The 25930-nt window shown below is 43.8% G+C and overlaps 1 protein-coding gene across 1 annotated transcript in view; it reads right to left on the bottom strand.

Annotated features, from left to right (window-relative positions):
* The window catches only part of LOC126278062 (vacuolar protein sorting-associated protein 54-like), a 135588-nt gene that overhangs the window by 87231 nt on the left and 22427 nt on the right, over positions 1-25930 (bottom strand). The window contains exons 3-10 of the mRNA XM_049977883.1: positions 8632-8754; positions 8392-8494; positions 4552-4730; positions 4309-4451; positions 4062-4161; positions 3793-3935; positions 3561-3687; positions 2928-3035 (exon numbers count right to left, since the gene is read on the bottom strand). Coding sequence (XP_049833840.1) covers positions 2928-3035; positions 3561-3687; positions 3793-3935; positions 4062-4161; positions 4309-4451; positions 4552-4730; positions 8392-8494; positions 8632-8754 — 1026 coding nt within the window. The remainder of the gene's footprint in view (positions 1-2927; positions 3036-3560; positions 3688-3792; positions 3936-4061; positions 4162-4308; positions 4452-4551; positions 4731-8391; positions 8495-8631; positions 8755-25930) is intronic.

A 25930-nucleotide genomic window follows, 5' to 3' on the forward strand; every position in this document is an offset into this window, starting at 1 on the left:
TTGACAAATATTTGAACAATTTTAGGAATATGATATACGAGCGTCACTCCAAAAGAAATAAACACTATTTTTTTTATCCATCTTTTATTCTACATGTTTGAAAGTTTTACAGTGTGTAGATACATCCTTTAGGAACAATATTTTTATTTTTCCACATAATTTCCATCCCTCTCAACTGCCTTACGCCATCTTGGAACCAGTGCCTGTATAGCTGCACGGTAAAATTTTGGACCAACCTGTTGGAGCCATTGTTTGGCAGCGTGCACAAGGGAGTTATCTTCAAACATTGTTCCATGAAGAGAGTCTTTTAGTTTCCCAAAGAGATGATAGTCACATGGACCCATATCAGGACTGTAAGACGGGTGTTTCAGGGTTGTCCATCCAAGTTTTGTGATCCTGGGAACCCACCTGGCACAAACCTTTTTTAACGCCAACACTTTCAGTATTCTGCAAACACTTCATTCCCCTGTCCCGATGTAGCAAGACAATTCGTTCACTGTGATGCGTCTGTCAGCAGTCACCAATTCATTAACTCTCTGCACATTGTCTGGAGTGTGTGCAGTACGAGGCCTTCCAGTGCGAGGAAAATCCTCAATATTGCCGTGACTTGATGGAAAGAGAGGCTGAGAGTGACAGGAGAGGGGTAGCTACTTAGCAGCTGCTGTGATGTTTCAACAATTGTAGTCTGCTGAATGTCATGGTTAAAGGCACTCTCCCTGAAGTGCTAACACGCATAGCATTTTAAATGTTTGTTATCCTTCTAGACTACTTGCACTACTACTGCCGAAGTAATTTTTTTATGAATCTTTAGTATTTGACACCTCTGTGTGTCTGTTTTGTTAACAGGCAAAACAGTAATCTTCGTCTATTTATGAATCTTATGTTATCTTTCATGATATTTCTATAAGTGTGTACGCACAAAAATTTTAAATAGTTGGGAAGATTATCTCTCTAATAATGTGACACTGTACTAGTTGTTGATGTTGTTGTTGTTGTTGTTGTTGAGGTCTCTGTCCAAAGACTTGTCTGATGCAGCTTTTCAACTTCATCTATTCTGTAAAAGTCTCTCCATCTCAGCATTACCATTACAACTTATATCCACTGGAACCTACTTCATTTACATGATTATGAGACTAGATTTTTTTCGAGATTTGTCATTTGCAAAAAACAAAAGACTATCTCACATTCACAGATAAAACTATCTTTGTCGAGGTCAACATAGGTTCCACTGTGGTATTAAATGAATAAGTGCACTAGGTCATCAGTACAACATGATGTATATTTCATATTTGTGTTATTTATGTTGACACACTCATGTTCCTTGCTACCTTTTATTGTAAAACGATGCAACATCACTATGTGACTTACATGTTGATTAAGATCATGAAGTGCTGTTAATGTGTTGTAAGATCCACTGAGGGCAGCACAGATCTGTCCAAGCTGATAATCTATAGAAAGATTTACAAGGCATCTTTGAGTACCTGATATTTAAGAATAATATAACAACTCATATTGGCCACAGCTGTTAACATAATGTCAAAGACAATTTCTTTTTCAATTTCTTTCAGCATTTTGCTGCATTATTTCATTCCTACAGGCTTTTATTCCTATATTTCCCTGAATATTTTTGTAATTCCTCCTTTAGTCAATCACCTGAAGTATTTCTTCTAGTAACCAAGGTGTCTTCGGAATTATCTTCCTTGTACCTACGCCTGACTGTCCAACACCTGTGATTACCCTTGTTAGAGATGTCCACTGCCCTTCTACTGAACCGCCCTATTATCATATTCCTTATCACAGTATCCACATCATTAGCAAACTACAAATGCATCTCGTCATTCCTCAGTACTTCAGTATTTCAATTCACTCCATACTGACCCTTCATGATGATTCTCTTAAGTTTCAGTTTACTCTTCATTACTAATTATTGTGTCAGTCTGTATCTACTCCTAGATACACCTTACAATCCAATATCTGATATCTAAATCTCTGTCTGGTCGTGATGTACTCTAGCTGGAATCTTCTAGTGTCCCTAGATCTTTTCCAAGTATACCTCTTCCTCTTGTCATTGTTGAAGAGACTGTTTGCTACTGTCATCTGAAATTTATTGCAGAACTCTATTAATCTTTCTCCTCTCTCATTCTTATTGCCAAGCCCATATTCTGCCGTGACACTTCCTTCTACTCCTTCCCCTACCAACCACGCTCTAATCCCCATGACTGCTACATTTTCCATCTCCCTTTACATCTCCCCTTACATATCCTAATAACACTTTTTCTATACCTGACCTATCATTGTTGATGTTTGTTTGCTGTCAAATATGATGAGAACAATCTGTCACTGAACTGTCCATAGCAGGTCGAATCTGATGAGAAGAATCTTATCATTGAACTGTTCAAAGTAGCTTTCTGTCTGACCTACTTTCCTATTCATAATGCAACCTACTCATGTTGTACTATTTTCTGCTGCTCTTGATATTATCCTGATCTTCTTTCCATTTCACTTCACTGTCCCCCACTTATCTAGATTGAACCTTTTCATTTCCCGTTTCCAGTATTCTAACTTTCCTACTACATTTAAACTTGTGATATTTCATGCCCCGACTCTTAAGACTTCTTTAATTTACTTCAGTTTTCTTTTTAGCATTCATCTTAGCACATCGTTTCAAGATACTATCCATTCTATTCAAATGACTTTACAAGTCCTTCACAGGCTCTGACAGAATAACAAGTATTTTTTATTTATTTCCCTTAACTTTAATTCTCTTTCCAAAATTCTTTTTGGATTCTTTTAGTGTTTGTTCTAGTTTGAATAGTATTGGTATAGGCTACACACTGCCTCATGCCTTTTTCAATTACTACCTGCCTTTGATGCCATTCAGTATTAAGTACTTACTATTTAGTAACTAATAAAGTATGTCTGCCAACCTGTTTAACAACTGCCTTGATGGTTGTGAAAGCTTCTTCCTTGTAGGTGTCAATGAAGTTCAGATGTTTCTGTCGCAGCATACCAAATATTATAGATACCAGTTTGTCCTGTAAAATGATGCAATACATTTCACCCTTTTACTTACATGATGAACTAGTTATGATAATAGCAGCTCACTTGACTTTCAAATCATATTTCAGTAAAGAAACACACATGTAAATACAGAATATAAAATCACACATGTACATAACAAAAATTGAAATCCAACATTTCATTTTCTGAAAAGCCGTAATTCCATACTTAGAAGTTGCTTCAATAGTCACAAATATTTCCCATTTTTCAAGTAATTTATAAGCATGCACATTTTATTCATATACCCATCCCCCTTTTCGATCTTCACTGCACATAAATGGAATACGAATATCAAATAAAAATGCCAGCTGACATTTCTGAAAAAATAAATGGAGGACAAAACTTTATGTGAATGATTTCTTCTACAGTAATTTTTGCAAGAGCTGTTATATCTGAACACCAAACAGTGTACACAATACTCTTCCGAATTGGTGAGGAACTGAAATACTAGAAAACCATACAGAATTTTAACAAGAAAACAAGATAGCCTTAATACTAACCCCTTCAAGAATTTGTTGCTTGTCATTCAGTGGTCGATTCAAGTCAGCTGTTGCATACCTCTCGAACTCTGTGCTTAACATTTTATCAATAAGCCTCTCCATTTCAAGCAGCTGTGAACCTAAATGCCTAAATACAATAACAATGAGATATCGTTGAGATATTTGTTACTGTCAAACTAAAAAGTTTAAAACAATAAACTCATCATATAACAGTAGAAACAGAAAAAGATACCGAAAACTGTGTATTCCTGCCAGCTCCTTCACCAGTATCTCCTGGGTAGTAGCAATTAGCTCCAGAGCAGCAACATAGTCTGGAGTTGAAAGAAGAAGCTGAATTGTGGGTTGAGTCTGATGAACTGTTGCCATCAACTGCAGCTACAAATATAAACAGAAGGCTTTCCAGTTATATAGTTATATGAGAGAGACAGAGAGAGAGAGAGAGAGAGAGAGAGAGAGAGAGAGAGAGACAGAGAGATAGATAGAGAAGCGGTCAATAATTACCTTTGAAACAACACTTGCATGATTGCATCGCAGTCTCTCAAGTCTTAGTATTTGCAGTGAGTCCTTCACGACAGATTTGTCTATATGCTGAATTTTTTCCCTGCAAGTAAAAACATGTGGTGAGTGAAGACATGAGGTAATTTTAATCTATGCATACATTTAATTCTCTAAACAAATATTATACGCCATAAAGTAAACTTTTACACACATTATACTGAAAACTCTTCATAATTGGGTAGTTACTTACCTGAGGGCTCTAACATCATTAATAGTCTGACTCATCTGCTCAGATAGTGCATCATGAGATGTCATAGCATGGAAGAAGGCTTCTGATTTATGGGCAACTTGGTGAGCAATCTGAACTTCTACGGTATCCAGATAATGAGAAAGCTAAAAAAATACACAACTTTGTGATAAAAACATTAGCTTATGATTACATCATAGAACATTTATTATTTGAACTGACATTAAAAAGCTGTGGAGTACTTACCTTTTCTTGTATTAGTTTCCCAGAATTATAAGAATTTTTTGTGTTCTCACCATCAGAACCAAAAGTTGCCTGTTCCTTTGTAAAAGGGAACACAGAATTGAATGTCTCTTCCACAGTGAGATCAAAATTTGGCTGGAGAAATATCTTTGGAATTCCACTAACATCAAGTTGGATCTTTTCTAGCAAACAGAAAAATATAATCATCTCCCAAATTCATTAAGAGTAAAGAAGATAAGACTAGTAGTAAATTAAACTCATTGTCCTGCATGTAAATGCTGAATCCTAGATATAAACTCTTTTACAAAGCATTGGCCATAGAATATAAAAAGCTTGCATTTATCCTATATTTCTGTGTAATAAAACATTCGTAAGTTCAAAAAGGACAAGAACTGAACGAGGCTCTGCCACCACAATTTAAATTAACTAGACAACTCGCTATGATCTTATTTAAAGCTCGCATTAGCTATGGGACTCACAGCAGAGCACTCAGAACTCTACTGAGCACTGATAGGTTGTCAGAGGACATGTGACATAGGTGCAGAAAACAAGCCTAAACTCTACCGCCATCGTTCACAACAAAAATTGGAATCTTCCCATTCTGTCATCAGCTGTACTTTGTATCTAATTTCATTTTGTCATTACCAATCTATTTCTTTTTTCTTTAACAGGTCAAGGCATGTTCAGAAATAAGCATGAGCAAGAGTTATTACAATAAATGCTTTTTAACTGGACTGAATTTCTATAACTTTCAGTGCTTTTGAGATGGTTATTCTGAAGCACTGTACACAGAACTTTCATAGTGATATTAATGATTCTCTGAAGATTAGAAATGACTGTAAAACATTATTAACAGCATCAAATGAAGAGCATAAGAAAGCTCAGAGCTCCCTGTCTACTTTAGGAGTTATTCACTGATCCCGAGACATTTGAATCTACATGGCATTTATGTCTAACATTATCACTTCCAGCATCTAATAAAAATGATTAAGTAGTTTTCAAAATATTGATAAGGTTAAGACAATATAATCATCCTAGATGGAGTCTGGGAGGGTAATTATTGTCTGTGAAGGCCTCAATGAGACCCTTGGTATATTCTGAGAGTGGCTGTTTGTCACTACAGATGCCTCAGGCGTGGGTGGCAAGGATGTATGGAAGGGACTTCTTGGCATGGAATGGGTGGCAGCAGTTGAAGTGGCGAATATAGAGAAGCTTCTTTATTGCTATGTGGAACCCAGTCCAACTTACTGTTCAAGCATTGTTGCTTGGCTCATGGAATCCCCCCAAAATGGCCTTCCATCAAATTACTCATCTCCAGCTGCAACCCCTCCTTCCACCATGACCTCCATCTGTTCAGACTCTGCCAGTTCTTAACCTTCACCAACAGCCCTGCAAAACCTTGTCAATCAGGCACAAACCTTTTTACAGTACCTCCGCTCCATCCATAAATTCCTCCTGCTATGCAATCCCAAATTCCTGGATCCCATCTCAAACGCTGAAATTCTTGCCCTCCTGGAATTAAAGCAGCATATACAGATACACCTCAAAAAACTCTCCAATTTGTTCACTTCCTACTCCCACCTTGGCCTACCACTATCCACCACCTCTACAAAATCCTCCAAACCTCCCCCACTTCCCCTCACAGCTGACAAACTGTGCCTTGCAGACCTACTAAATATACCCCACCCTTAAAAACTTCCTCCCACCACCATACAGAATCCTGAACCTAAACAGGCCCAAAACACAGCCATGATTCTTTCCTCCAAAAGACTCAGCTCCACAGATGAATCAATCCTTTCCAAAGGCCTTGCCTTTTGCCTCACTCCAAAAGTCTATTGTGCTGGACTCATTGAAGACTCTTTTTCACTTGGTCCCTACAGCAAAAATACTTTTTTGCCACCAACCCCACCAATCAGACTCAACTTAAGACCAATATTGAAACCTGCCTGACTCCGTTCACTCCTCCTTCCAACCATGGTCCACAATATCCTTGTCCATCCCTGCACAACCCCTGCTTCCAACCCCTTGCCTCATGGCTCATATCACTGTAATAGATCAAGATGCAAAACCAGGCCCATGCATACTCCCATTACCACCTACTCCAGTTCACTCACGGGCATCATCTATCCTGTCAAAGGCAGGGCTACCTGTGAAATTGATCATGTGTTCTACAACCTTAGCTGCAACCACTGTGCTTCATTCTATGTGGGCAGGACAAGCAACAAGCTGTCCATCTACATTAACGGGAACCGAAAAACTTCAGACTAGAAACAGTTGTAGCACCTTGTTGCTGAGCACGCTGTCCAACACAACATTCTTCATTTTAATGACTGCTTCACAGCCTGTGCCATCTGGATCCTTCCTACTAACACCAACTTTTCTGAAATGTGCGGTGGGAACTCTCCTTCCTATATACCGTATGTTCCTGAACCCCTCCTGGCCTCAAACTTTATTAGCCACTGTCCTTCACCCACCAATCCCCTTCCCAGTTCCCAATGTGGTCTCCTATTAAACTAACACACACACACACACACACACACACACACACACACACACACACACACAGTCTTTCACTTCTCTCTTTTTCTGCCTCCACCCCCTTCAGTTTTACCTCTCAACAGCACATAACTCTGCCCTACCTTCTCTTCATCTCATCCCTGTATGCCCTCATAAATAGCACATTTATGTCTTCCACTACTACCACACTCTCCTCCCCCTCCACACTTGTTTCAGGAGGTGGTCTTCTGGCTGAAAGCTTACGTGTTTAGCAGTCTTTTTGTGGCTCCTGTCTGTGGCTCAGCATCTCTTCTATACGGAGAGTAGCAACCCATACTTTTCGTAATATTGTCATTATTCCATCCTGGATTTCCCACTATATTTACTGGTTTGTAATTTAAGCCACTCATAATGCTGATTGTAATTGGCACCTAAACCTCAGGTTACAGTATTGTTTCGTTTTATTAGTCAGTATTATGTATTTAAGTTGTTTGCTCAATGGCACTGTAGATACTTTCCTGTACCTTAAAATACTGAGTGATAGCAACTGTGACACTATTAATTCACTTCTCTTGTATTGCTTAATGAACCACTTATGTTTGGTATATGGTTACTACAGATTTGTAGAAATTGAACTTAAGTCCTTGTATCTTATATTATATAAATATAGTAAAAACTGTGTTATGTTACAATGATTTACATTGTTAGGTGTGCCACAAATTTAAAAAAATTAGTTTGTTACTAATGCTATCTGGCAATTTTTTCATGTAATTGTGTTGCTACATAGTGACAAGATCTCTGACGGCCATAATATAGGTACTACCTTGTTCCTGTAGTGACAAGATCTCTGACGGCCATAATATAGGTACTGCCTTGATCCTGTAGCTAGCATTGTGGTGATTTTATATATTACTTTTGTATGAATTTCTTTCTGTCATAATCTGATATAGTTTTCAGTATATGTATAATATGCATATGACAACACAGAGCAATTCAGCTCAGCAGATTATGATGATGTGTAATACCTGCAGGCTAGTACACACTAAATTAAGTAAAATTTTTTACTGGTATGTATCATACAAAGGAAATTTAAATATTGAATTTATTTTGTTGTTGTTCACCTCTTATAAGTAATTTTTTGCAAGTCAGATCTAAAGACAGTTCATCAATGAGTTGAAACTAGTTATCAGTTAAAGACTTTCACCATCTTGTCCTAGGATTTTTATTCACCCAAGTCAAGTATTTTTTAGCTGATATAAGAATGGATCCTCAACCATCAGATAGAGTAATGGTTGTTAAAAATATTTGGAGTCTTAATAGTTCAGAGTCTTAATATTTGCAACTTACCAATTGAGCTTTTTGCACGTAGATTTGGGAAGTGCTGAAGGAGCTCTGCATGAGAATTTGGCTTCGATGCAATGGAATTTATTCTGGCATGTTTCCGATATCTCTATGTAAAGAATCATAAGAATATTATTTATATACATCAACAGTTTCAATACGTAATACTTTATAGTCTTCTTTACAATGTTTTTATCACATAATTCCATACAAACTGAGCAAAAAGCTATTGGAAAATTAACTCACACGTGCAATTTTTCTCAAGTAGGACTCAAAATGCTGTGGACCAATGTCTGGTATGTAATGAGGTAGAGGAATGTCACTTTTTTCAACAAATGCATCACCCCACGTTTTTGTGAAGAAATCCCTCTGAAACAAAAATTATTTGAGTGCAACAATTTAAAAATGTACTTCCTTACAACTACAACTCAGCTAGGAAAAGGAAGTTGCACAGTGCTGCTGTTTTTAAATAGCAGAGTAAAAAAGTGATGATGAAAGTGCACTACAAATTTACATCTTCAGTTTAAGTAGAGAAATAGTACTTAGTCTGGAATATAATGGTTTTATTGATACCACGTCCAACATAGAAAAACCATGTGGTTTGAGGTGTTACTCGTCACTTTGAAGAAAGTAATGCGTTATTCCCTCTGTCTCCCTATATGAAGAATGATAGCTGTGTGTTTTGGGCTCCACATTCTCCAGGAAATTTTCTTTTGTGCACATCATGAGAACAAAAGTGGACCCAAGTACATCTGCAGGGCAGGGGTGATGGGCACCTAGATTCCTGTGTACAGAAACAACTACTCGGTCGGGGCAGTTATTCCATGAGAAGGCCATTCCACCTTTGATACCTGCCATAATCCACAGAATCTCACTGTGCACGACAATGATCATGGAGAGAAACTTGTCAAGGGAGAGACTTAAGAAGTCATTCAGAGCTAAATTACAAAGACATATCTACTGTGAGCTTTGTTACAGCTTTACTAAAGTAAAAGCTAACATGGAACGTAATAATAGAGGTAAAATACAAGTGCGATAAAAAAAGTAGCATATGAAATTATTTTGTAGTGACTGGTGTTTGAGATTTCCAATTGGTATGGACTTGGCATCTTTGAGAACACAGTCTGCTGTCTCAAGACAGAGCAACACAGCCCAGTCGAACAGTTAATAGAGATAAATAACAATGACCACAACAATTTGTTTCTGCATATCCATCTCTACATCATATCGCAACAACGACCGGTGCATTACATTACATTCTGGTGACTGAGACAGGGATGGTTGGTTTGTGGGATTAAAGGGACCAGACTACTATGGTCATCGGTCCCTTGTTCCATAAAAACTAAAACCACCCGAAGAGAATAAAAAACGAACAACAGGAAAACAGCAGACAAAACAGGACATGAAATACTCTGACAGAGACCAGACAAAACAAATTAAAACAAACAGTGTGACGGTGGTTGGCCGACCGTAGAGAAAAAGAGGAAAAGCCAACCACCAAGAAATAATTTAAAAACTCAGTTTAAAGTCAGAGGCTAAAAGCCAGAATCAACACTAAAAAACAAAGACTCAGATTAAAGGATAAAAAACCCCTGCCCGAATAAAACACAAAGCCAAGTCCACCATGGCAGAGTCATCTGATAAAAGAGCAGAGAGCATGTCAGGCATTGCCAAAGGCCGCCTGAGCACGGTTAAAAGGGCGCACTCCGACAGAATATGGACCACCGTCAAGGACGCCCCACAACGACAAAGAGGGGGATCCTCACGACACAGTAAATAACTGTGCGTGAGTCGGGTGTGGCCAATGCGGAGCCGACAAAGGACGACTGAGTCCCTGCGGTTGGCTCGCATGGATGACCGCCACACAGTCGTCATGTCCTTGACGGCACGGAGTTTGTTAGGGGTGGTCAGACCGCGCCATTCAGCATCCCAAAACGAGATAACTTTATGGCGTTAAGACTGCCCACAAATCAGCCGCCAGGAGGCCAATCTCCAGAGATGGGGCTCTGGTGGCCTCTTTCGCCAGGCGGTCAACAGTTTCATTGCCGGGTATACCAACATGGCCTGGGGTCCAAACAAAGACCACAGACCTGCCGCTACGGACGAGAGTATGCAGGGACTCCTGGATAGCCATCACCAGACGAGAACGAGGGAAACACTGGTCGAGAGCTCGTAAACCGCTCAGGGAATCGCTACAGATAACGAAGGACTCACCTGAGCAGGAGCGGATATACTATAGGGCACGAAAGATGGCGACCAGCTCAGCAGTGTAAACACTGCAGCCAGCCGGCAACAAACGTTGTTCAGAATGGTCCCCTAGAGTTAGTGCATAACCGACTAGACCTGCAACCATCGAACCGTTGGTGTAGACAACGCCAGAGCCCTGATACGTGGCCAGGATGGAATAAAAGCGGCGTCGGAAGTCCTCCGGAGGGACTGAGTCCTTCGGGCCCTGTGCCAAGTCGAGCCGAAGGCAAGGGCGAGGCACACACCATGGGGGTGTACACAGAGGGGCCCGGAAAGGAGGTGGAACAGGGAAACACCCAAGCCAGGAAAGAAGCTGTTTGACACGTACGGCGATCGGACAACCCAACCGGGGCCAACGTTCTGGCAGATGAACGACTGACTGCGGGAAGAGGACACGATAATTTGGATGCCCGGGCAAGCTAAAAACATGGGCAGCATAAGCAGCCAGTAATTGTTGGCGTCGTAACCACAGTGGAGGGACACCTGCCTCCACAAGTATGCTGTCCACAGGGCTGGTTCGGAAGGCACCAGTGGCAAGGCGTATCCCGCTGTGGAGGATTGGGTCCAGCACCCGCAACGCAGATGGGGATGCTGAGCCATAAGCCAGACTCCCGTAGTCCAGACGGGACTGGATTAACGCCTGGTAAAGCCGTAGGAGAGTAGATCGGTCGGCGCCCCACCTGGTGTGGCTCAGGCATTGCATAGCATTTAGATGCCACCAACACGCCTGTTTAAGCTGCCGAATATGAGGCAGCCAAGTCAACCAGGCATCAAAAACCATCCCCAAAAACCTACGTGACTTCACCACTTTAAGAAGCTCGCCGTCAAGATAAAGCCGCGGCTCCGGGTAAACAGTGCATAGCCGGCAGAAATGCATAACGCAGGTCTTGGCTGCGGAAAACTGAAAACCATGCGCTACAGCCCAAGACTGCGCCTTGCGGATTGTGCCTGTAGCTGATTTTCAGCAGTTGCAATGCCAATAGAGCTGTAGTAAAGGCGGAAGTCATCAGCATACAGGGAAGCGGAGACAGTATTTCCCATGGCCGCAGCAAGCCCGTTAATAGCTATTAAAAACAGACACACTGAGAACAGAACCCTGTGGCACACTGTTCTCCTGGACTTGGGAGGAACTATATGAGGCCGCGACGTGCACTCGGAAAGTACGATACAACAGAAAATTGCGGATATAGATCGGCAGAGGGCCCCGAAGACCCCATCCATGAAGCGTAGAAAGGATGTGATGACACCATGTAGTATCATACGCCTTCCACATGTCGTAAAAGACAGCAACCAGATGCTGACGGCAGGCAAAGGCAGTACAGATGGCCGACTCCAGGCTCACCAGATTGTCGGCAGCGGAGCGGCCTTTACGGAACCCACCCTGAGACAGAGCCAGAAGCCCTCGAGACTCCATACCCAATTCAAGCGCTGGCTCACCATCCGTTCAAGCAACTTGCAAAGAACGTTGGTGAGGCTAATGGGACGGTAGCTGTCCACCTCCAAAGGGTTCTTCCCTGGTTTCAGAATGGGGACAACAAGACTTTCCCGCCATTGCGACGGAAACTCACCCTCGACCCAAATGCGGTTGTAAAGATCGAGGAGGCGTCGCTGGCAGTCCACTGAAAGGTGTTTCAGCATCTGAGAGTGGATGCTATCTGGCCCAGGAGCGGTATCAGGAAAAGCGGCGAGGGCACTTCTACAATGTTCCATTCAGTGAGTGGGAATTTCGAATTCAGGATGGTGAGTGCGAAAAGAAAGACTCCGACGTTCTATCCGCTCCTTAATGGAGCGGAAGCCCAAGGGGTAGTTGGCAGAAGCGGAATTCATAGCAAAGTGCTCTGCCAAGCGATTTGCAATGACGTCGGAGTCAGTACAAACTGCTCCATTCAGTGAGAGCGCAGGGACACTGACAGGGGTATGATAGCCATAGAGGCGGCGAATCTTGGCCCAGACCTGCGATGGCCAATGGTGGACACATACCGCTCCCAGCACTCCTGCTTGCGTTGGCGGATAATGCAGCGGGCTCGCGCACGCAGCCATTTGAAGGCGATAAGGTGGTCGATTGATGGATGTCGCTTGTGACGCTGGACCGCCCGCAGGCGAGCTTTAATCGCTTCAGCGATCTCAGGCGACCACCAAGGCACAGTCCGCCGCCGAGGAGACCCAGAAGAACGGGGAATGGCAGATTCGGCGGCAGTAACGATGCTGGTGGTGACCGATTCAACCACTGCATCAATGGCATCGTTAGAGAGAGGCTCAATAGCGGCAGTGGAGGAGAACAAGTCCCAGTCAGCCTGATTCGTAGCCCATCTGCTAGGGCGCCCAGAAGACTGACTCTGTGGCAGTGACAGAAAGATCGGAAAGTGGTCACTACCACACACGTCGTCATGCACTCTCCACTGGACAGACGGTAAGAGGCTAGGGCTACAGATGGAAAGGTCAATGGCAGAGTATGTGCCATGCGCCACACTGAAGTGTGTGAAGGCACCATCATTTAAGATCGAGAGATCGAGCTGCGCCAAAAAATGCTCAACGATGGCGCCTCGACCTGTTGCCACTGACCCACCCCACGGATGGTTATAGGCGTTAAAGTCGCCCAGTAACAGGAAAGGTGGAGGCAATTGAGCTATCAGAGCAGCCAGGACATGCTGCGCGACATCACCATCCGGTGGAAGGTAAAGACTGCAGACGGTAACAGCCTGTGGGGTCCACACCCGAACAGCGACAGCCTCTAAAGGTGTGTGGAGAGGTACAGACTCGCTGTGAAGAGAGTTCAGGACATAGATGCAGACACCACCAGACACCCTTTCATAAGCTGCCCAGTTCTTATAATAAGCCAGATAGCCACGGAGGGCGGGGGTTCGCATTGCCGGAAACCAAGTTTCCTGCAGAGCAATGCAGAGGAAAGGGTGTAGGCTGATAAGTTCGCGGAGCTCAGCTAGATGGTGGAAGAAACCGCTGCAGTTCCACTGGAGGATGGTGTTGTCCATGGCTGAGAAAGGCTTGACGGGACTGGGAAGGAAGATTACGCCGCTGGGTCACCTGCTGCCTCCGATTTAGCACCTGTGATGGTGCTTTCCATGGCGTCTGATGGACTGGCGAGATGGAGCTCCTCAGCGGACGCCAGAATCTCCACCGCATCCTCAGACGCAAAGCTGGAAGGTTGCGGTGGGATGGCTGCCACCGCGAGTTCCTTGGGCTGAGAGCTCTTCTCGAGTTTCTCACGCCGTTCCTTGGGTCGCACCGGCTGGGAGGGCTTCACCGATTCAGTCTCCGGAACGGAGGAGGATCGTGAAGCCCTACGACCAGCTGATTGCGGGCACTTACGCCATTGTCGGTCGTCAGGCTTCTCGCTGGCAGAAACCTGGGAAGAGAGGGACCCAAAGGACCCCTTGCGAGCGTGAGAAGCCCAAGAAGTTGGACACTTCTCCGGTTTAGAAGTGGGGACGGACGTCTCCGATGGGTGGGATGGTGTTACTCCTGAGGTAGGTGGTGCAGGAGCAACCCGGTGGGTAGAACCCCCCACTGGCGAGAGGGCAGGAAGAGTTTTATTACTCGTCGATCCGGCCAAAATTGGAGCAACAGACAGGGCTAGCACAGGTGTTGTAGCAGCAGCGTAGGAAGATGTCATTCTCACAGGATGGAGTCGGTCGTATTTCCTCTTGGCCTCAGTACAGGTTAGTCGGTCCAGGGTCTTGTATTCCATGATTTTACACTCTTTCTGGAAAATTCTGCAGTCTGGCGAGCAAGGTGAATGGTGCTCCCCGCAGTTGACACAGATGGGAGGCGGGGCACATGGAGAATTGGGATGTGATGGCCGTCCGCAATCTCGACATGTGAGGCTGGAAGTGCAGCGAGAAGACATATGGCCGAACTTCCAGCACTTAAAGCACCGCAGCGGGGGAGGGATATAGGGCTTAACGTCACATCGGTAGACCGTCACCTTGACTTTTTCCGGTAATGTATCCCCTTCGAAGGCCAAGATGAAGGCACCGGTAGCAATCTGATTTTCCTTCGGACCCCGATGAACGCGCTCTAACGCGCTCTAAATTGGCGCGCAGCTCTTCATCGGACTGCAAAAGAAGATCCCTATGGTAAATAACTCCCTGGACCATATTTAAACTCTTATGGGGTGTTATCGTAACGGCAACATCCCCCAACTTGTCACAAGCAAGTAACCGTCGTGACTGGGCAGAGGATGCCGTTTGTATCAGGACTGACCCAGAGCGCATTTTTGACAAGCCTTCCACCTCCCCAAACTTGTCCTCTAAACGCTCGACGAAGAACTGAGGCTTTGTGGAGAGTAAAGACTCCCCATCAACCCTCGTACAAACTAAGAAGCGGGGCGAATAACTGCTACTCCCATCCTGAGACTTACGTTCCTCCCACGGTGTGGACAGGGAGGGGAACGTTTTCGGATCGTACTTCTGAGCGTTAAACTGAGCCCGAGAACGCTTAGAGACTGCTGGCGGCTGGCCACCATCGAGAGACGATGTACCACGCTTCATTGCAGGTCATCCGCCCTGATGCCACCTACTCCAACCAAGGGCCCTCCCCACGGGTGCCACCCAGCCACGGCAAGAGCCACCTGGCAGGATGGCCGTTGCCGGGAGTCCCGATACCCCAGGAGGATAGGCATCTACTCCTTGGCATACGTGGGGAGTTAACGGCGCAGGCATCAGTAGAGCGATCCCTGTGTTGTCAGGGGGCTACAACCAACAGGGCACATGGCGGTCCCACCACAACGGACTGACTACCGTGCTGGATGTTAGGTAACATGTGGTCCATGGTCGCCGTCGGTGCAGAAAGAGGCACTGCACAGTGCAAGGTGTTATCTGCACGCATAAAAAGAGTCATGCCCAAGAGATGGAGAGCGGACAGGACTGCAGTTCAACGGTGTATAAGCTGGCGAAAGGTCTGATCGCAAGATGGACACAATGCACCAAGTAAGGCGCCCTTCCCCAATCGGCTCGCTCTTCGGAAAATTTTGAGAGATGGAGGTCAAACCCAACAGGGGACCATCATATAAGGCCGAAAAGTTTGAGACTCCTTTTAGTCGCCTCTTACGACAGGCAGGAATACCGCGGGCCTATTCTAACCCCCGAACCCGCAGGGGGCTGTGACAGGGAGTCTGGGCGTATTTATGCCAGAGAATAAGAAGTTTTTATTGAGAGAAAAAGTTTTTAATTAAAACACAAATAAAGGATCAAAGAAGAAAAGTTTTGTTGGAACACTGTGTCATTGTCCGTAGCAACAGAGACAACAACTTGGATTTTCAGCAGTGTATAAACTGTTATTTGCAAATAAACAAACTCTAGAAAAAGTAAATATGTTGCAGGCAAATTGCTGAATCCCTCGACACCATCTCCATTAAAGAAGCAAGTAACTCCACGAGTGGGAAGAGCAACACGCATGCCAGTTGTAAGCTGCTAAATCGTCTCCTCAATTCTGTGTCAAAGCATTTGCAGTCAGCTACAGCTGCATTGGCAACGCCACAAATACCAGCATCAGCCACAGTCACAGACTAACTGTCGGCAAAGTGGTCTGGTGAATCTACCTCTCACCAATGTCTCATGGTGATAAGTACTATTCTCAATCTGGGGTGAGCTGTATTTGAAGCTTTTTTTCTTTGCAGTAGTTGTGGTGTGTATGCATGCTGGCAGGATCACACTGTTTTGAGCGATCAACATCTGCTTTCGTTGGATATATACCGCGTCTTTGTAATGCTGAGGGGATTGACATCAAATTAGAATCTTGTGATACTGATTTTGTTAGTGCATGCCAGCAATATACATCTACACCTCCATGGATACTCTGCAAATCACTCTTAAGTGCGTGGCAGAGGGCTATCGAACCATCTTCACAATAATTCTCTATTATTGCAACCTATAACAGTGTGGGAAAACCGAACGCCTACATCTAGCCATTCAAGCTCTGATTTCCCTTATTTTATTATATTGATAGTTCCTCTCTACGTAGGTTGGCATCAACAAAATACACACATCAAAAAAAGTTTTGCATTGCCTTGGTTCCGAGAGTTCCTGAACCTGTACAGAAAATTGGAATAAAGGTAAACATAAGTATCATTTCTTCCCTTTTTACTGCTCATGAAAACCACACATTGCATGTTGTACCACCATACAGCGAGACCTTAACAGGTGGTGGTCCAGACTGATGTACACTCCTCTTACATTGATGCATGCCTGTATTTGTCATGGCGTACTATCCAAAAGTTCATCAAGGCACTGATGGTCCAGATTGTCCCACTCCTCAATGGCGAATTGGCGTAGATGCCTCAGAGTGGTTGGTGGATTATATCATTCATAAACAGCCCTTTTCAATCTATCCCAAGCATGGTCAATAGGGTTCATGTCTGGAGAACATTCTGGCCACTCTAGTCGAGCGATGTCGATATCCTGAAGGAACGCATTCACAAGACATGCACAATGGGGGTGCAAATTGTCATCCATGAAGACAAATGCATCACCAATACACTTCCGATACGGTTGCACTATCAGTCGGAGGATGTCATTCACGTATTGTACAGCCGTTATGGCACCTTCCATGAGCACCAGCAGCGTATGTCACCCCCACATAATGCCATCCCAAAACAGCAGGGAACCTCTACCTTACTGCACTCACTGGACAGTGTGTCTAAGGTGTTCAGCCTGACCGGGTAGTCTCCAAACACGTCTCCGGTGATTATCTGGTTGAAGGCATATGCGACACTCATCAGTGAAGAGAATATGATGCCAATCCTGAGCGGTCCATTCGGCATATTGTTGAGGCCATCTGTACTGCAATGCACGGTGTCATGGTTTGAAAGATAGCTCTCACCATGGTCGTCAGGAGTGAAGTTGCGCATCATGCAGCCTACTCTGCACAGTGTGTGTCATAACAAGACGTTCTGTGGCTGCATAAGAAGCATTATTTAACATGGTGGCACTGCTGTCAGGGTTCCTCGAAGCCCTAATCCACGAGTAGCGATCATCCACTGCAGCAGTAGCCCTTGAGCAGCCAGAGCAAGGCATGTCATTAACCATTCCTGTCTCTCTGCATCTCCTCCATGTCTGGACAACATCGTTTTGGTTCACTCTGAGATGCCTGGACACTGCCCTTGTTGAGAGCCCATCATGGCACGAAGTACATGCATGTATACGCATTCTCTGAAACGGATGTTACATTTTACCTCTAGCAACATGTCATGTAATAGGTACATGCAAACAGACAGAATTGGGCATCTGCAGATGATGGTGAGATAGTATAATTAAGCATGGGGGCAACATAACACAAACAGAACTTGCTGTAATGTTTACAGAATGTCTCTGTAAGAAGACAATTCACCATGAAGTTATTCTACTTCACAATAAAGGAGTCATGTAAGCCATTAGAAAATACTGTTATATTAGCATTCCCCTCATAGTTTACAAAATTATCAATAAAGTTATCATCAACTGTACAGAAAAACATAAAATTTTGATCAGGAAAAGAAACACGCTGGAAGCAGCACAATGGAAAAATTTCAAATCACAAACAAAATTATAGAACAGGGCAAGGTGTATGAATTACTGCTTTACTGGACTCTCAGGTTCTGAGATAATTTTTGGGCCAGTTTCAACAGAATCACACCAGCACTCCTTGAGAAATAAGGCACTGATTCAAGCCTTGTTGTTAAACTAAAAAATATTTAAGTCAATGTACAGCTTCCTCTGGAGAGAGGGGAATTAATAATTGAAACAGGAGTCAGATAGGATTCCATGTCAGCAAAACTACTTGCAAAACTCCTAAAGGAAATTTTCAGAACCTTAAACTTGGAAAACAAAGAAAGAATAAGTTTTAATGGAGTACATCTTAACCATATCAATTTTGTAGATGCCACTACATTGTTTGCTCCTAGTGCAAACAAAAATCAACATTGAGTGGCACCTGATAGAAACAAAGTCATTTACAATTAAGACTGAATAATGTGTAACTGACACATCAAAAAGATAATAGCAGAAATTAAGAAAACTAAACCACTGGCATGTCTGAAATGTCAAGTTCACAATCACTGTGTATGAATCACAATCAGTGCTTACAACCTGTTTAGCACAACTGCACTTGCAAGGCAAAAGTCATCAAACACTGACAGTTGATCAAGCAACGGAGATATCCACAAGTGGGAGGTACTAGGAGACAAGCATACAAATGAACGGACCCTAGAACAGAACAGACTGGTTTGGAACTTGCAACAATGACTAATGTATGGTAAAAACTGTTTGCATATCTTTATAAGCTCTAGTACCTGCAACTGTGTACAGTAAATGCCAATGATAACGCAACAAACACTGGTGACAGTGGCTGCACCACATGTAACAGTTTTTGTATGGTCTCAAGAGTTCGTTGGAAGTCCCTGGCAGAAATATTGACACTTGTTGTCTCTATAGCTGTTGATAATGTCAAAAAAGTGTTGCTGGTGCAGGATTTCATGCACTAACTGACCTCTTGATTGTGTCCTATAAATGTTCGACGGGATTCATGTCAAGCGATCTGGGTGGCCAAATCATTTACTTGAATTATCCAGATTGTTCTTCAAATAAATCATGAAAACTTGTGGCCCGGTAACATAGAGCATTATCATCCAAAAAAATTCCATCACTGTTTGGCAACATGGAGTCCATGGATGGCTGCAAACGATCTCCAAGAAGCCAAACATAGGCATTTCCAATCAATGATCGCTTCTGCTGTATCAGAGGACTGGCCACACTATTAAGCAGACACCACCAGTTTGCACAATGCCTTACTGATTACTTGTGTCCGTGGCTTCATGGGGTCTGTGCCACACTCAAACCCTATCATCAGCTCTTGCCAAATGAAACAGGGACTCATCTGAACAGGCCACAGTTTTCAAGCCATCTATGGTCCCACCAATATGGTCACGAGCCCAGGAAAGGTGCTGCAGGCAATGTCATGCTGTTCGCAGAGCCACTCGCATCAGTCATCAGCTGCCGAAGTCCATTAACGCCAAATTACGCCACACTGTCCTAACGGATACATTCGCTGTACATCCCGAATCAATTTTTGTGGTTATTTCATGCAGTGTTGCTCGTCGGTTTGCATTGACAACTCTATGCAAATGCTGCTGCTCTTGGTCATTAAGTGAAGACCGTCTGCTACTGTGTTGCTCATTGTGGGAGGTAATGCCCAATATCTGGTATTCTCTGGACACTATGGACCTTGAAATATTGAATTCCCTAACAATTTTTGGAACAGAATGTCCCATACATCTAGCTCCAACTACCATTCCGCATTCAAAGTCTCTTAATCTGTATTGTGTCACCATAATCATGTCGGGCACCTTTCCACATGAATCACTTGAGTGTATGTGACAGCTCCATCAATGCAATGCCCTTTTATACCTTGTGAACATGATACTACCGCCAGCTGTATATCTGCACTTTGCTACCTCATGGCTTTTGTTATCTCAGTGTAATTACCACATTCTTTTACATAAATTTGTAACATTTACTGTTATCTGTTTGAAATGCTCGTCTTCTTCTGCCTAGAATATACCAATAAGAGCAAATCCTTTTAGTTATGTGGATGCTCCATGGTAGTGTTTGAGGTTCTGGAATTCCACTGAAGTAATTAGGGTGTGCATTACTATGGAATTTTTTGGCGCCATACTATTTGATGTGTTGCAAGCATAACACAAATATAACCAAGATATCTTGAACATAATAATACACAATTTCTCAGATGTGTATATGTCAAACTTTCATTTACCATCAGGACGTCTGAGCTTACACAGGCCAAGAGAGATAGCACTGGCACTTGAGCAGTGTGCATATGATGTCACAGCCAGATGTGGCATCTGACCTCACTGAGCCCAGAGTTGGAAAAAGCAGTGGCTTCAAATGGGTTAACTGGTCACCTTCAGCGAATAGTTTTACAAACACACAGACAAAACTTCCTCTTTGGAAACTTAATTTAGACCTGATTGTACTTGAAACAGAGTCGCCGTGAATTATTGTGTTCCCAAACAAAAGGGCAAAAGGATTGCTGTTGAGCTTGGTGTTGCCTTTGATTATGCATCATTATTGGTTGCTACAGAAGAATTCTGAAGATTAGGTGGGTAGACTATGTAACAGATGAGGAGGTACTGAATAGAATTGGGGAGGAGAGGAATTTGCGGCACAACTTGACTAGAAGAAGGGATCGGTTGGTAGGACATGTTCTGAGGCATCAAGGGATCACCAATTTAGTATTAGAGGACAAGCGTGGAGGGTAAAAATTGTAGAGGGAGACCAAGGCATGAATACACTAAACAGATTCAGAAGGATGTAGGTTGCAGTAGGTACTGGGAGATGAAGAAGCTTGCACAGGATAGAGTAGCATGGAGAGCTGCATTTGGACTGGAGATCACAACAAGAACAACATAACTGCTGGTTCAATTTGTGGCAAAGAACTTAATAATTGAAAAGTGGAATTGGTTAACATCGTTAAGTACCAAACCTGACATTTGTCAGGACAAAAAAAGTGTGTGTCTGTTTGAACATAACTGATTTTTATTCAGAAAACTGATATGGCATTCTAAGACCAAAGAATTATGCTGCTTAGTGCATCACTCCAAAACGTGAGACAAATTAGAAAATAAATACTTTATTAAGAGCATTCTAAGTGCCATACCAGGAAACTAATAAGAAAGTTTTTACAAGCTGATTCTTACACAGAACAAAACAGCAACCAGTCACTGATAATATTGCTATTTATTTACACAAATAGTGCTGACAGCTGTTTCGAACCAATGTGCTCATCTTCAGATGGCTGTTGACATTCATATTCCATTCAGTACTGTTTTCATTGGTTGTTGGCTGTTTACTTCCCCATCAGCTAAAGTAAACTACAACAAATGAATATAAACATGAACAGTCGTCTGAAAATTAACCTGTCCGTTCAAAACCAGTAGCAGTGCTATTTGTACAAATAAATAGCATTTTTAACAGTACATGGCTGCTCTTCTTTGCATCAACCAACTTGTATTTTGACACTGGAACATATCAAAAATGGCAATATCAATCAAAACAGCAGAAAAAAGTTTTCATTCAAAGTGCCATTAATACTGGAACACTGTGTTTCAACCATGATTACACAAGTACAGAAATATAGCAAGCACCATCTTTGGAGAGCATCTAGTGCTGCCAATCAAATTACTACGATTTTGGAATTGCCATTGACACCCTATACTTAAATGAATAATGTTTAATTGGTATTCATTTCCATTGTTGTGTATAGTATGCATTGCTAGTATGATAGTCTGTTGCCCATATAGCCACAACATGGACACAAATGTGATGGAAATGTAGCCACAATTTGTGATGTAGTTGTACGCACTGAGAATTTCTGATGTGGGACCTTGCCATTTTCTGTGAAAACAGTTCTTTCCTTTCCTCCTCCCCCCCCCCCCCCCCCCCCTTTGCTCGACTGTACATGGAAGAGTCTGTTGGAAGGCAGAGGAACGAAGGAAATTCTGGATGATTGATGGATAAAAGTAGTAGTTCTTGTTTGGATTTCAAAAGCTAAGAAAATACCAAGACTATAAACTAATGGACAGTAGACAGACAACAGTAGAAAACACTCTGGAGAAACACAGATGTGTGTAAATGTAGGGTGTAATACAATGAGAAGTTCAGCTGAAGCATTTATCTGGCAATGGGCATCAAATAGCTGATGATGACACTGTTGACAACTATTATAACTTTATTTTAATTTCAAGATTTGGCCTCTTTATTAGTGTTACGAACAGAAAGCATACAAGAAATAATCCTAAAAATAAGAGAACATGGCAAGCAGTATTCAGTGAAAAGAATAACTGAGCTGCACGTATACCACAGCAAATCAATTTGAAAGACACACTGTTAAACTGTGCACTGATGCAATTTCATATGTGCATGTACATATTACTGAGTCAGTAAAGGTTGGAGATAAATCGCACAGAAGCTTAAATACAATCACAACACAAACTGCTATGTAAAAAGTGTACTGACAGGCAGGTAAAATATGGTTTGCATTGCTTACAGAAAATAACTTCACAAAGAAATGGAATACAGTATTGGTACACAGTCATCATGTGTACAAAGTTCCCGTATCAAGAAGTAAATGTGTGCATGTTACCTGTCTATTTCATATCTGGAGATACATAAAAATAATTACAATATTTTAAAATGAGCCGGGACTAATATCCAACTTTTTCCATCTGAACGATACATTAACAACTGAGTATTTATAAAGTCCTGACAAACTAAAATTTTGTGCCAGACTGGGACTCAAACTTGGACCACTGACCACAAAGGCAAAATTTTCGAGTTCAAATCCCAGTAAGTTTCACATTAATGCATCAGCAGCTCCTAAGTGAAAATTCATTCTGGAAACTGGTTGGTTGGTTTGTGGGACTGAAGGGACCAGACTGCTACGCTCATCGGTCCCTTTTTCCAAAATTTCAAACACCCACACAGAATAAAACCAAACAATAGAAAAGACGGCAGACGACACAGGACAAGAAAGACTTAGAGACCAGACAAAAGGAATTAACATCACACAGAGTGTGACAGTGGTTGGCTGACCATAGAGACAAAAAAAGGAAAAGCCAACAACCGAGAAACACACTAAAAACTCAGACTGAAATCGTAGGCTAAGGGCCAGAATCAATCCAAAAAGGACAAACACTTAGATTAAGTGATAAAAGCCACCTGCCCGAATAAAATGCAAAACTAAGCCTGTCATGGCAGTGTCATCTTTTAAAAGAGCAGGGAGCATATCAGACAGCACAAATGTCTGCCCGAGCACAGTTAAAAAGGGGACAGGCCAACAAAATGTGTACCACTGTCAAAGTCAACCAGCAGCGACATACAGGCAGTTCCTCATGGCACAGTAAATGGCTGTGTGTCAAGCGAGTGTGGCCAATGCGGAGCCGACAAAGGACCACTGAGTCCCTGCGAGTGGCTTGCACGGATTACCGTCACACATCCGTCGTCTCCTTGATAGGACGGAGTTTGTTTGGTGTGGTCAGGTTGCGCCATTCAGTGTCCCAAAGTTCGAAAACTTTGCGGTGTAAGATCACTCACAAATCAGTCTCCGGGAGGCCACTGTCCAGAGATGGTTTACTGGTGGCCTGTTTGGCCACGCGGTCAACATGTTAATTGCCGGGTATCCCAACATGGCCTGGGGTCCAGACAAAGACAACAGAGCGGCCGCAATGGGCAAGAGTATGGAGGGACTCCTGGGCAGCCATCGCCAGACGAGAGTGAGGGAAACACTGGTCGATAGCTCGTAAACCACGCAGGGAGTCGCTACAGATAACGAAGGACTCACCTGAGCAGGAGTGGATATACTCTAGGGCACGAGAGATGGCGACCAGCTCAGCAGTGAAAACAATGCAGCCAGCCGGCAAAGAATATTGTTCTTAATGGTCCCCTAGAGTCAGAGAATAACTGACACGGCCAGCAACCATCGAACCATCACTGTAAAGAACGCCAGAGCCCTGATACATGGCAAGGGTGGAAAGAAAGCGGCGGCAGAAGGTCACCGGAGGGACTGAGTCCTTTAGGCCCTGTGCCAATTCGAGCTGAAGGCAAAGGTGGGGCACGCACCACGTGTGTGCACGCAGAGGGGCCGTGTCAAAAAAGACAGCTACGAGGTGCTGACGGCGGGCAAAGGCCGTACGGACGGCTGACTCCAGGCTCACCAGATTGTCGGCAGCAGAGCGGCCTTTACGGAACCCACCCTGAGATGGAGCCAGAAGGCCCCGAGACTCGAGTACCCAACTTAACCGCCGGCTCACCATGCGTTCGAGGAACTTGCAAAGAACGTTGGTGAGGCTAATGGGGCGGTATCTGTCCACCTCCAATGGGTTCTTGCCAGGTTTCAAAACGGCGATAACAATGCTTTCCTGCCACTGCGACAGAAACTCACCCTTGATCCAGATACGGTTGTAAAGATCGAGGAGGCAGTGCTGGCAGTCCACTGAGAGGTGTTTCAGCATCTGACAGTGGATGCGATCTGGCCCGGGAGCTGTATCAGGTCAAGCAGCTAGGGCACGGTGAAACTCACACTCAGTGAATGGGACATTGTAGCATTCAGGATGGTGGGTATGAAATGCAAGGCTCCGACGTTCCAACCGCTCTTTAATGGAGCGGAAGGCCAGTGGGTAATTCACAGAAGCGGAACTCAAAGCAAAATGCTCTGCCAAGCGGTTTGCAATTATGTCCGGGTCAGCACAAACTGCTCTATTCAGTGAGAGTGCAGGGACGCTGATAGGGGTCCAATAGCCATAGAGGCGCCTAATCTTGGCCCAAACCTGCGATGGAGAGATATGGAGGCCAATGGTGGAGACATACCGTTCCCAGAACTCCTGCTTGCATTGGCGAATAAGGCGGCAGGCCCGCACACGCAGCCGTTTAAAGGCTATGAGGTGTTCTAATAAGGCATGTTGCTTGTGACGCTGGAACGCCCGTCGATGATCTTTAATCGCCTCAGCGATCTCAGGCGACCACCAAGGCACAGTCCTCCGCCGAGGGGACCCAGAAGAACGGGGAATGGCAGATTCTGCAGCAGTAACGACGCTGGTGGTAACCGAGTGAACCACCACATCAATGGATTCATTAGAAAGAGGCGCAATAGTGGCCATGGAGGAGAACAAGTCCCAGTCAGCCTTATTCATAGCCCATCTGCAAGGATGCCCAGAAGAGTGACGCTGTGGCAGTGACAGAAAGATCGGAAAGTGGTCACTACCACACAGGTCGTCATGCACACTCCATTGGACAGACGGTAAGAAGCTAGGGCTGCAGATCTAAAGGTCGATGGCTGAGTACGTGCCATGAGCCACACTGATGTGTGAAGGCACCATCATTTAAAAGGGGAAGGTCGAGCTGTGTCAATATATGCTCAATGGTTGCGCCTCAACCTGTTGTCATTGACCCATTCCACAGAGGGTTATGGGTGTTGAAGTCGCCCAGTAACAGGAAAGGTGGCGGTAATTGGGCTATCAGTGCAGCCAGGGCATGCTGTGGGACATCACCATCCGGTGGAAGATAAAGACTGCAGATAGTAACAGCCTGTGGCGTCCACACCCGAACAGCGACTGCCTCTAAAGGTGTTTGTAGAGGGACAGACTCGCTGTGTAGGAAGTGTAGGATGTAGATGCAGACACCACCAGATACATTTTCATGAGCTGCCCGGTTCCTATAATAACCCTGATAGCCACGGAGGGCTGCGGTTCGCATTGCCGGAAACCAAGTTTCTTGAAAAGCAATGCAGAGGA

This window comes from Schistocerca gregaria, chromosome 6 (genome assembly GCF_023897955.1).
Source record: "Schistocerca gregaria isolate iqSchGreg1 chromosome 6, iqSchGreg1.2, whole genome shotgun sequence".
NCBI classification, from domain to species: Eukaryota; Metazoa; Arthropoda; class Insecta; order Orthoptera; family Acrididae; genus Schistocerca; species Schistocerca gregaria.